This window comes from Oryctolagus cuniculus, chromosome 6 (assembly GCF_051225735.1).
Source record: "Oryctolagus cuniculus isolate XC-2025 breed Fujian yellow rabbit chromosome 6, ASM5122573v1, whole genome shotgun sequence".
Lineage (NCBI taxonomy): Eukaryota > Metazoa > Chordata > Mammalia > Lagomorpha > Leporidae > Oryctolagus > Oryctolagus cuniculus.
In genome coordinates this window covers 77941941-77955164 of record NC_142872.1, presented here as the reverse complement: position 1 = coordinate 77955164, position 13224 = coordinate 77941941, and the positions used below count along the sequence as shown (strand labels likewise).

At 41.5% G+C, this 13224-nt stretch overlaps 1 protein-coding gene across 5 annotated transcripts in view; it reads left to right on the top strand.

Annotated features, from left to right (window-relative positions):
• RB1CC1 (RB1 inducible coiled-coil 1) overlaps positions 1-13224 on the top strand; it is a 102623-nt gene that overhangs the window by 22474 nt on the left and 66925 nt on the right. For all 5 annotated transcript variants that reach the window (XM_051843730.3, XM_051843729.3, XM_051843732.2 and 2 more), the window contains exons 2-3: positions 10181-10293; positions 11213-11334. In XM_051843730.3, coding sequence (XP_051699690.1) covers positions 11264-11334 — 71 coding nt within the window. In that variant the 5' untranslated portion in view covers positions 10181-10293; positions 11213-11263. The remainder of the gene's footprint in view (positions 1-10180; positions 10294-11212; positions 11335-13224) is intronic.

Genomic DNA, 13224 nt, shown 5'->3' with positions numbered 1-13224 from the left:
GATGGCAGGAGCCAGGAGCCAGGTGCTTTTCCTGGTCTCCCATGGGGTGCAGGGCCCAAGCACCTGGGCCATCCTCCACTGCACTCCGTGGCCACAGCAGAGAGCTGGCCTGGAAGAGGGGCACCTGGGACAGAATCCGGCGCCTCAACCGGGACTAGAACCTGGTGTGCCGGCGCCGCAAGGCGAAGGATTAGCCTAGTGAGCCACGGCGCCAGCCTCCCAAACTTTTTCTTTGAAGTACCGTGGCTACCTATTTTAGACTTTGGTAAAAGGAGAAATTGAGGCTGTGATGAAGGTTCTTAAATAACAAGAGAGAAAACTCTTTGTCAGGACCACTTTATCCAGTACAGGCTATCCAGTGGTAGCGGGCATTCTTTGTGCCATGTTGCCATCAGTTGGATACTTGCCCTGTTTTAGATGGATTACCTGTAGGGGATGGGCCTGGCAGCCTGGGAGTGGAGGCCACAATCATTTTACTTTTAAGAGATTCACAGGTCCTGAATCACTCTTCTCATCTTCCTGAAAGCTGAGTGGAAGGCCAGATGGTTTGTTGGGGCTCCCACTCCCGGGCTGAGATTGTATTCTTCTCTGCCCTGCACTTGTTCAGCAGTGGCAGCAACTGTGTATATAAGGCTTCAGTGTATGCCCTAGGCAGCAGGAGGCTGCTCGGATAGGAAGTAGGTAAGGGTGCAAAGGTGAGGTTAATGTTTTTACCTTGAGCTTTGGTTCTTCTGTGTACATTTCTTTTATCTATGAAATTTTCAGTGTACATATTCCCAGAGTAATTCATACTGCCAGCCTGCCCAGGTGTGGAATTTCTAGTCTTTGCTACATGCTGTGAATTGCCTTTTTTTTTTTTTTTTTTTTTTTTTTGACAGGCAGAGTGGACAGAGAGACAGAGAGAAAGGTCTTCCTTTGTCGTTGGTTCACCCTCCAATGGCCACCGCGGCCAGCGCGCTGCGGCCAGCGCATCCCGCTAATCCAAAGGCAGGAGCCAGGTGTTTCTCCTGGTCTCCCATGGGGTACAGGGCACAAGTAATCGGGCCATCCTCCACTGCACTCCCTGGCCACAGCAGAGAGCTGGCCTGGAAGAGGGGCAACCGGGACAGAATCCGGCGCCCCGACCGGGACTAGAACCCGGTGTGCCGGCGCCGCAAGGCGGAGGATTAGCCTAGTGAGCCGTGGCGCCGGCCGTGAATTGTCTTTTAATTTGTGGACCAAGGAAATCTTGTTATCCCATGACCTAAAATGGTCATATAAAGTGGTGAAATCAGTGGGAGGACAAAAGGTGTTGAGATTTCTAAAGGGTTCGCAAAATTCCAGATCATAGAATTAGTTCTTATTACATGTATTTACATGTAAGGGATTTTATTGTTCAATAGTATGATAATGTTCTTTTTTCCATATTGATCCATTTAGTACAACTCTGGTTGTACTACTTTCTTGCTGTGTGGCTTTGGGAAATAACTGAACTTTGAGCAATCAGTCAGTGGAAGCTGTTGCTGTGCTGACAATATCATTATCTTTAAAGGAAATCCAATGAAATGTAACTGTATACTTTGAATTTTGTTTTTATTTAAAAATGAGTGCTTTTTTTGTGAGAATATATTTTATGCCACCCTCCCCCCCCACAAGAAACCTTTCATTTAAGGAACACAAACTTCAAGCGTTTCACAAAGTACAACTCTAGGAATACAGTGATTCTTCCACACCATACCTGCCCTCTATCCACTCTCCCACTCCACCTCCTCCCACTTCTCCAAGGTCCCAATCTCCAATAAGATCCATTTTTTATTAACTTTATATACAAAAGACCAACTCTATACTAAGTAGAGTTCAACAATTTGCACGAAAACAACAAAACTGTTCCTCAACAGTCTAGACCAGGGCTGTTCGAAGTCATTGCCTCTTGAAGTCAGTTTCTCCCTCCAGCTTTTTTTTTTTTTTTTTTTTAGAAACCTAATTAACTTTACAGAAGCACCAAGAATGATATGTCTTTTGTAAGCACTTAGACATAATTATAATACAACTCTGAGTACAGAGGTCTTGCATGGGAAGTTAGTGCACAATGACTCTTACTGTTGATTTAACAATTAAAACTCTTATGTATGTCATCAGTGATCACCTGAAGCTCTTGACATGCGCTGCCTAGGCTATAGAATCCTTTTGAATCCACAAACTCCATCAGTGTTTAGACAAGGCCATAAGCAAAGTAGAAGTTCTCTCCTCCCTTCAGAGAAAAGTACCACTTCCTTTGACCGCTTCTTTCCACTGGGGTCTCATCCACTGTAGTCCTTTATGTAAGACATTTTTGGCCACAATGTCTTGGTTTTTCATGCCTGAAATGCTTTTGTGGGCTTTTCAGCCAAACCAGAATGCCTTGACTTTGAGGTCAGAGTGCTATTTAAAATGATTGTCATTCTATGAGTCTGCTGTGTGGACTGCTTCCTATGTTGGATCTTCTTTTTAATTCTATTATTATTACCAGACACTCAATCCAATCCATATGATCACTTTAACACTTAAAGTAGTATTTTTACCACCCAGTCTAAGGTGATTTGGGGCTCCCATGCCAAGTTTTTAAACTGTACTCTGTCTTCCATCCACTGGTTCACTCCTTAAACGGCTGCAATGGCTGGAGCTGGGCCATTTGGAAGCCAGGAGCCTGGAGCTTCTTCAGGGCCTCCCATGTGGTGCAGGGACCCAAGAACTTGGGTCATCTTCTGCTGCTTTCCCAAGCCATAGCAGAGAGCTGGATCAGAAGTGGAGCAGTCAGGACTCGAACTGGCACCCATATGGGATGCCTGTACTGCAGGCGTCAGCTTTACCTGCTATGCCACAGTGCAGGCCCCAACTGGTGCTGTTCATATTGAATGAATCTGTGTTCTAGCTCCTAGAATTTTTATTTGCTAAGACTCGGATTCCTTAAGGCAAATCAAGTAACTTCTAAATTTGTTTCCTACCTGCAAATGGAAACAGTAATGATATTAACATTTTACACATTTGAAAAATGAAGTGATACATATAAAACTTATTAATTTAATGTGTGGTGTGTAATAAGTTCGCTCATTATATGTTAGCAGTCATTTTTATTTATCTTAAGTCGCATATGTGGAATAAAAAAAGAACATTTGTGGCCACAAAAGCCACAAACCTGACTTTTTTTTTTTTTTTAAGACTACAAGTGCTATCGACCCACGTGGAAATGATGCCTTGTCTTACTGTGCCAGTTTTTTTCTGTTCTATTCTTTGGTAGGTCTTTGATGTAGCTGAGAGTTAATGAGATGTAGATATTTATTCAGAAGGAAGCCTCTGATTAGTGTTGCCAGTCTTATAGCTGTTAAGAATGATTGAAAATATGAGATACCATATTTGAATAGGTAAGGAGTAGCTTCTTATCACTTAGGAGCAAATGATGAATACCTGGCACTTGTTCATACAAAATCTGATTGAATTCATTTGAGTACTTGTCTTAGATATTAAGTTGGGTGATTATAGCCTTGTGTAAGTCTTCGTAAATTTGAAAGAGAGGGAGAGACACAGGTCTTCTATCTGCTAGTTCACTACCCCAGTTGTTGCAACAGCCAAGACTGAACTAGGCTGAAGCCATGAGTTCCATATGGGTCTCTCATAGATGGCAGGGGCCCAAGTACTTGGACCTTGTTTTGCTGCTTTTCCCAAGCCATCCACAGGGAGCTGAACTTTAAGTGTAGCCGGAACACACACAAACAGGCACCCACATGGGATACTGGTATTGTAGGCATCAACTTTACCTGCACTGCCACAGTACCAGCCCCAAGCTTTGCTTATTACTCTTTCTGTATCTATCTATCTATGAAACTCTATATGGTGATGTTATCCTTTTTTCTAGTATTGAGGTTTGTAGTAGTCTCAGAACTGCATTTATTTGCTAACTGGTACTTTCCATGTCTGTTGTAGTACTTGGAACATAGTAAACAATCTAGAAATGAATAATGTTTAATAATCAAAGATGACATGTAATTATAAAAGCTTGAAATATTGACAAACAATTAAAAATAGGATGCTGGCAAGGATAGAGAGACCTTGTTGACGAGTACATTTCTTGTGTATAAATTGGTAAAAGAAGCAATTATTGCATATTCTAAAGGTCTTGAAATATTTAAATGTTTAATCTAACAGCTTTACTTTAGTAATTGTTTTTAAAGATTTTATTTATTTGAGAGGTAGAGTTATAGAGAGAGGGGGAGAGACAGAGAGTAAGGTCTGCCATCTGTTGGTTCACTCCCCAAATGGCTGCAGTGGCTGCAGCTGGGCTGATCTAAAGCCAAAAGCCAGGAGCTTCTTCCCGATCTTCCCACACGGGTGCAGGAGTCCAAGGACTTGGGCCATCTTCTACTGCTTTTCTAGGCTATAGCAGAGAGCCGGATCAGAAGAGGAGCAGCTGGGACATGAACCGGTGCCCATATAGGATGCCGACGCTGTAGGTGGAGGCTTAGCCTGCCATGCCACAACGCTATCCCCCTGTCTTATGGAAGTGTTACTGTACAGAAGGAAAAAAAAAATATGTCTGTGAGATTGAAAAATCCTGGGAGATAGTAAGTTAATTATGATGAATTTACAAGTTAGAATATTTTTAGACAATATTGATAATTATGAAGCATTTGCAATAATATGGAAAAGTGCTTAAAGTTAATGAAAAGTATATGAGCCAGGATACACTTCATAATGCTGTTATGAAACCCTCAATTTTAGTAATATAACAATTTTTTTCTTTGTTTTACTTGTAATTTTCTACTGGAGTTGGCAGAGGACTTTGCCTACTATTACTCAGGAAGATATCTTTGTTACTGGAATATTCTGTTTCTCTGCTTTACTCTATTGGTTTCCTAATCATTTTCTCTCATTCATTAAGATATTTGATACTACTAATCTATAGTATAACAAGACATATTTTAATCTATGTTAGGTAGGTAGAACTGTAGTATCTATTTAGTTGGGCTAAACAATGAGAGCAGTCTTTATCAGGTGTCTGCATCACCCATCATTGGTAGTGATTAGGGAAATATATTGAACCGAAGTCTTACTATTGTCATGTAATTAATGATATTGGAAAACCTAGAGATTTCGCTTAAAGAACAAGTTGAAGAAATCCTGGGTTTGATCTCAAACATGGTACTTGCTAGGAGTCTGCCCAATGATATAGACAATCAAAGATTTATTTTTTTGTTTGAAGGGCAGAGTGACAGAGGGATACACACACATACCACACACACACATACACATACACACATATCTTCCATCTCCTGGTTCATGCCCCAAATGCCCCAAACAGCCAGAACTGGGCAAGGCGGAAACGAGCTAGTAACTCCACCCAGGTTTCCCACATGGGTGGCAAGGACACAAGGACTTGGGCCATCATCTGCTGCCTTCCCAGACACATTAGCAGGGAGATGGTTAAGAAGCTGAGTAGCCGAGACTCAGAACCAGTACTACAAAATGAGAGGTCAGTGTCACAAGCTGTGCACTGTGCCACAATGCTGGCCCATTTGTTAGTTTTCTTCCCGAGGAAAGCATAGTTCTAGCTTTAAAAAATGTTTATTCATTAATTTTAAAAATTTATTTGTTTATTTGAAAGTCAGAGTTAAACGAGAGAAGAGAGGCAAAGAGAGAGGTCTTCCATCCGCTGGTTCACTCTCCATTTGGCCGCAGTGGCCCAAGCTGTGCCGACCCATCCGAAGGCAGGAGCCAGGAGCCTTCTCAGGTTCTTTCCACGCAGGTGCAGGGGCCCAAAGACTTGGGCCATCGTCTGCTGCTTTCCCAGGTCATAGCAGAGTGCTGGATCGGAAGTGAAGCAGCCAGGACTTGAACCAGTTTCCATATGGGATGCTGACACTATAGGCAATGGCTTTACCCTCTACACCACAGTGCTGGCCCCAGAATCTGTTTATTTAGTAGAGATGAGGACCGTGTATGCAAGCATAAAAGAACATGTAGAGTACATAGCGCAGCTAACAAAGTAACTGGGCCTATTTGATTGAATCAGTGAGAGAAGATGTGTAGAGCAAGAGGAAGGGACCATAGCATCAAGAGAAGAACTCATCCCCTGATTAAGAGAATTGGGAGAACCGCCCTGATAAATTATCACAGATTTTATCAACCTGCTTTGTAGAGGAATTTAATTGATGTGATATTTGGGAGGGAAAAGTTGGGGTGGCAGAAGGCTGAGGGTAGGAAGTTGTGGTGGAGAGAGAGAAGCTATATTTATGTTTGCTTGTAGCAGGATTAGTATACTGAGAGAAGACACCAAGGCCTTTTAACAGGAAGTAGTTATTTATTATGCTGGCATAGGGCCCAGGTGGAATTTCTTATCCAAAATCTTAAACCCCAAACAAAAAAGGGTTTTTCCTTATATATGGTTTTAGCCCCTTATATGGTTACATGTATGCATTTGGTTGGATATTCTAACCTTACGTGGTGGCCACTGGATTGATACAATTATTGTACGAACATAGTTAACTGAATTTTTTTATTTTTTTTATTTTTTGACAGGCAGAGTGGACAGTGAGAGAGAGAGAAAGGTCTTCCTTTGCCGTTGGTTCACCCTCCAATGGCTGCCGCGGCTGGCGCACTGCGGCTGGCGCACCGCGCTGATCCGATGGCAGGAGCCAGGTGTTTTTCCTGGTCTCCCATGGGGTACAGGGCACAAGTAATCGGGCCATCCTCCACTGCACTCCCTGGCCACAGCAGAGAGCTGGCCTGGAAGAGGGGCAACCGGGACAGAATTCAGCGCCTGGACCGGGACTAGAACCTGGTGTGTGTGCTGGCACCGCAAGGCGGAGGATTAGCCTAGTGAGCTGCGGTGCCGGCCTGTTAACTGAGAATTTTAAACACACATACTGAGCAGTCTGCTGTCTGGCAAGGGTTAACATCATTGACATGTACTAACAAGCAGAACCTGAAATGGTTACATATAAGCAGATAGTAACCAAAGTTGAAGTATTCATAGGCAAGCAGATAACAACTACATTTTATTCCCAAGTAAGATGGCTCCCTTGTTCTTTTTCTGACCTTGCAAAGATTACTACCACTGTTTTAATCATAATGAGAAACAATTAAAAAGACAAAGGCCTCTGCCACATGCTGTCTTGAATATTGTTAGAATGTGTAAAGGCATGAAATGGTGTAGAGTTGGAGTGCCTGGATTTGAAGTTTCACTCATTAAGCTGTGGCATTTAACTCCTTAATTATTTGCTTACCCGCAAAGTGACGGTCACAATAATATCTGCTTTAAAGAATTAAAACAAAAATTTTTAAAAAGATTTATTTATTCGAAAGGCGGAGATAAAGTGGTGGTGAGGGAGAGTATGAATGAGATCTTGCATCCTCTGGTTCACTCCCCAAATGGCCACAATGGCTGGGGCTGGGCCAGGCCAAAGCCAGGAGCCTCTTCAGATCTCCCATGCGGGTATAGGTTTCCAAGCACCTGGGCCACGGTCTGGTGCTTTCCCAGGAGCATTAGCAGGGAGCTGGATTGGAAGTGAAGCAACCTGGACTTGAACCAGCACTCACATGGGATGCTGACACTGAGGTGGAGGCTTAACCTTCCATGCCAAAACACTGGCCCCTCAAAGAAAATTTTAAGACGAACTTTTATATATCCATTTTAAAGAAAGTGAAAGAGAGACAACTCTCATCTGTTTTTAACTACAAATGCCTGCAATTTATGGGACAGGGTCAGGTAAAAAGCTGGGAGCTGGAAACTCAGTCCACATATCCCATGCACTTGTGCAATTTCCTGCTGTGTTCCAGGTTATGAATTATTAAAAAGCTGGGATTTGTTAGCAAAGCCAGGACCTGAACCCAGGCACTCCAGAAGTGGGATATAGCTAGGCATCAGCTGGCAGTTTAACTGTTGCATCAAATGCTTGCCCCTTATGGGTTCTATGAGACTCTAACGAACATTTCATTTAATGAAATATTTAGAATAGTTTCTTGGGATATAGTAAATTCTCAAAAAACTGTGATTGAATTTCTTTTTTTTTTAAGGCTATTTATTTATATATTTATTTGAAAGAGAAGGAGAGGCAGAGACAGAAGGGAGGTCTTCCATCACCTACTGGTTCACTCCCCAGTTGGCCGCAACGGCTGGCGCTGTGCCAGGAGCCTGGAGCTTTTTCCAGGTCTCCCACGTGGGTGCAGGAGCCCAAGGACTTGGGCCATTTTCTACTGCTTTCCCAGGCCATAGCAGAGAGCTGGATTGGAAGTGGATCAGCTGGAACTCGAACCAGCGCCCAAATAGGATGCCGGCACTACAGGCAGCAGCTTTACCTGGGTACACCACAGCACTGGCCCCGTAATCTTGAATTTCAAGCAGAACAACTGGGTCATCCTACCATTTAGAAGATATCTTTGGAGGAATGCAGAGGATGGTATAGCAGAAATTGAGGAAATAAGAGCAGGTTGAGAAGCTTTGTGGATGAAGAACAGTGAAGGTAGTAGCAATGTGAATAGGGATGGATGGTCAATAAATATTTAAGTGACCGATTTCTTGATGTTTATCTGCTGAGAGAGTTAGAATAGCATGTGTGAAATGGGATGTAGAATCCATCATCAAAGAAGATGATGAAAAGCAAGGTGGTTTAGGGGGCAGAGAAGATAAGGAGTTCAGTTTTAGAGACAGTAATGTTGAAGATCAGCACAGAGGAAATAAATTTGGATCTGTTATGTTTGAGAAGGGTTGGATTGATAATTCAGGAGACAGTTGATCTAGATGTAGGAGTCAGTAGTTAAGAGGAATATTGTAGCCTTAGGAGTTGGTGAGCTTTTCTGTGCTAAGGTGAGTAAGGAGAGCTAAGATTCCAGGCAGACATTGTAGAGGTGACTTATTTGCCAGGGACCATGCTACCACATAAAAGTTTTTTATCATTCTCTGACACTTCAATGATGTGGTTGTATTGTATCACCTATTGCTTAATAATAAATTACTATTAACTTGGCTGTTTGAAACTTAAATTTATTTCAGAGATTGCGGACATGTCTTAGCTGAGTCCCTTGCTAAAAGATTTCTCTACAACTATACAGTCAAGGTGTTGGCAGGGCCTGCTGTCATGTCCAAGGCTCAACCAGGAAAGAATCTGCTTCCAGTGTCACGTAATTATGTTGAATTTAATTCCTTGAGGATTATGAGACTGAGGCCACCGCTGAGTCAGCTTCTTGCTGACTGTTGGCCCTCTCCATATGGTTGTTTACTGCCTCCAAGCTGGTAAGGCAGAGTTAGCTGTTAAGATACTAGTTAACAATTTTGATTATCAGTCACGTATATAACATTCACTTTGCCATATTTTATTAGTTAGAAGTAGATTACAGGGCTGACGCTGTGGTACAGCAGGTTAACGCCCTGGGCTGAAGTGTAGGCATCCCGTGTGGGCGCCGGTTCTAGTCCCTGCTGCTCCACTTCCAATCCAGCTCTCTGCTATGGCCTGGGAAAGCAGTAGAAGATGGCCCAAGTCCTTGGGCCCCTGTACCCTCGTGGGAGACCTAGAAGAAGCTCCTGGCTCCTGGCTTTGGATTAGCTCAGCTTTGGTCGTTGCAGTCATTTGGGGAGTGAACTAGTGGAATGGAAGATGTCTCTCTCTCTTTCTGGCTCTACCTCTCTGTATCTCTGTCTTTCAAATAAAATAATTCTTAAAAAAGAGAGAGAGAGAGAAGTAGATTACAGACCCTGCTTACAGGTTGGAAGGAAGGAATTCCAATAGAGTGTAGATACTAGGAAATGGAGGTGGCACAGATAATTAGTGTTATCTTAGAGATTTTCTGCTACAGTTAGTACTTTTATTCCTATTTACAAAAGAGGAAACTGAAACAAGTAATATACTTGTCAAGGTCATCAAGCTGCCATTAATGGGGCCAGATCCAAAGCTAGGATGACTGACTCTATGGCCTGGGTTCTTCTTTCTTATATTTTCAGGACTATGAAATGATTGTAGAAACAGGAGTTCATTGGTGACTTTTGTTTGAAGTCTTAATGGAGTCAAGGGGTCAAAGTCATGTAGTTGTGGTTTCAGTGGATACCTACGTAGCAAAAGGGACTGAGATTGCTCTCATAGATGGTAATTTCAGAAGAACAGAATAGTGACTGTATCATTGTTACATATTGACTTGCTTATTCTATAGTCATCCAGAATTTTTTGTTTTACAGTTCTCTTAGCTTAACCAGTAAGACCATCCAGTTGCCAACACCAAGCAAAGCAGACATAAGCCAGTTTTAATCAGCTATTTAAGGAAAAGTAGTCCCTGTTACAGTGCCTGACGGTAAGTCACAGGTCTTCTCTTTATATTACATGTTTTCATCAAATGCATTTAAAATAATTTTGGAAGTCTTAAATTTAAGGCCTTCCTTGCTTTTTCCTTCCTTCTTTGTTGATCATTTCCTTCTTTGTTGATTGTTTCACTATAAGGAAAAAGCATAAAACAAGTGTTACTTCTAGTTCCTGGAAACTTATTTGTTGTCTTTTAACCATTTTTGTTAATGAGTTGTTGGGATTTTGATCTCCAGTTTTAAAAAAGTAACCAGATCTTGAATTTTGTGGGTTTATATGTTTTAGTTTTATAAATGAGGAAGCTTTATTTAATAGTTAAGGTTTATAATGGAGAAGTTAATGGTAGAGTTGTGTTAAATATTCTGATTTCTAGAACCTCAGTTCTTTCTGTTGCACAAGGTGGTAGAGGACCAGAGTTTTCTTGATCAGTATAGAGGTGTGACACACAATAATATGCAAGTAGGGGAAGGAATTGTGATTTGTTTCTCCTAATTAGTGAATAGTGGCTACTCTTGCTATTAATAAATTTGTTCCTATAATTAGTCTTTTTTATTGTATTAAAGAAGTTGGGAAAGAACTTTTGGGGATTAGATGTATGATCAAATATTTTATTTTCTGATAAAATATTTTTAATACAGAAAACTGTGGAATATACTTATGAAGTTTTGTTCTCACTAGTGGACTCTGTCCTGAAAACTAGTTATTTTTTCAATAGTAGAACCTTGCTGCTTTTGTTTTTTAATTAATTTCTTATTATTTACTTTTTTTTAGTATTGAATTGACCAAATAGATATTAAAATTCATTTTTTTTCTTGTTTAAATAATATATAGTAAATGTGTGTTGTGTCTTAATGATGAAGGTCTTTGAACATTTGTTTGTAAAATTGATGAATTTTCTTGGCTTCCTTTAGTAACCATATCAGAGGGTGAGGTATTATCTCACAGAATCCAGAGAAATCATCATGAAGTTATATGTATTTCTGGTTAACACTGGAACTACTCTAACATTTGACACTGAACTTACAGTGCAAACGTGAGTTATTTTACATTTATTCCCATCAGTTTTGTGTTTTGTGTGTTTGCAAAAAATATATTTAGATTTTGAGAAAAGACTCCATGTGTGGCCTGGTTTACATTTTATACCTTGACATTTTACATTTAGAGTTGTATGTGAAATATTAAAATTACATTCTTTAAGTTGTGCTTTCATTTGCATGAATATATTATTTACAATAAACAAACCTACCTCAAAACAAACTCGTTTCATGCTGACACTGTCATTTTAAGTACTCACTTTTTGGCAATTTGTTTTTTATTACTTTACATGAATGAAGGCAATAGGTTTTGTTTTGAAAACATATTAAGTTTAGTAATTTTAGCTAAATTATTAGGATTCATATGCCTGATCATTCTCGTTATTTACAGGGATTTCAAATAATTGGCCAAGTAATGTCTCTCTTTTTTTTAAGTATTTTTTTTTTTTTATTTGAAAGAGACAGAGAGAGAAGAGAGAGAGGGAGGGAGGGAGAGAGACCTTTCATCTGCTGGTTCACTTCCCAAATGACTGGGGATAAACCAGTCCAAAGCTAGGAGCACAAAACTTCTATCTGGTCTTCCATGTGGGTACAGGGGCCCAAGGACTTGGGCCATCTTCTACTGCTTTTCCAAGCCCATTCAGGGATATGGATCGGAAGTGGAGCAGCTGAGTCTCTAACTGGCCCCAGTGTAGGATGCTTGGTTCACAGGCAGAGGCTTAATCTGCTGTGGCACAACACCGGCTCTGGAATGGTCTCTCTCTCTAACAAAGATTTATTTATTTATTTGAAAGGCAGAGTCACAGAGAGGAAGAGGAAGAGGCAGAGAGCGAGAGAGGTCTTCCATACTCTGGTGGACTCCTCAGATGGCTGCAGCTGCCAGAGCTGCACTGATCCAAAGGCAGGAGCTTCTTGTGGGCTTCCCACACAGGTGCAGGGGCCTAAGCACTTGGGCCATCTTCCACTGCTTTCCAGGCCATAGCAGAGAGCTGGATTGGAAGTGGAGCAACTGGGACTCAAACCGGCACCCATATGGGATGCTGGCATTGCAAGTAGCGACCTTACCTGCTAGGCCACAGCACCAGCCCCCAGAATGTTCTCTTTAAAAAATTTTTATTTTCCTCAAATTTTAACAGACATAAAACTTGTACCTATTTATGATGTATTATGTGTTGATGCTTCAGTACATGTACACATATACGTTGTATTGTCCACCAGGGTAAATATATTTGTCTCTTCAAACATTGAACTTTTCTTTGTATTAAAAACATCCCAAATCTCATCTTGTTATTTTTCCCACCTAGCAATACATGCAATATATTGATGTTATCTGTAGTTACCTTAGAATATCTTTTATTTTTGAAAAATGGGGACAGCTGTCATAGGAGGAAGGGTATGTTACATGTGTACTTTTTTTTTTTTTTTAAGATTTATTTATTTTATTTGAAAGTCAGTGTTACACGGAGAGGAGAGGCGGAGAGAGAGAGAGGTCTTCCATCTGATGGTTCACTCCCCAATAGACCACAACGGCCTGAGCTGTGCCGATCCAAAGCCAGGAGCCAGGAGCTTCTTCTGGGTCTCCCATGTGGGTGCAGGGCCCAAGGACTTGGGCCATCTTCCACTCCTTTCCCAGACCATAGCAGAGAGCCGGATCAGAAGTGGAGCAGCCAGAACTTGAACCGGTGTCCATATGGGATGCCGGTGCTTCAGGCCAGGGTATTAACCTACTGTGCCACAGCGCTGGCCCCACATACATACTTTTTAAATAATTTCTTTATTTGGAACCAGAATGACACTGAGAGGGGTGGCCATTATGGCCTAGGGCTGGGCTAGGTCAAATCAGCATCTAGGAGCTCCCACATGGGTGGCAGGGGACAAACACTTGGACT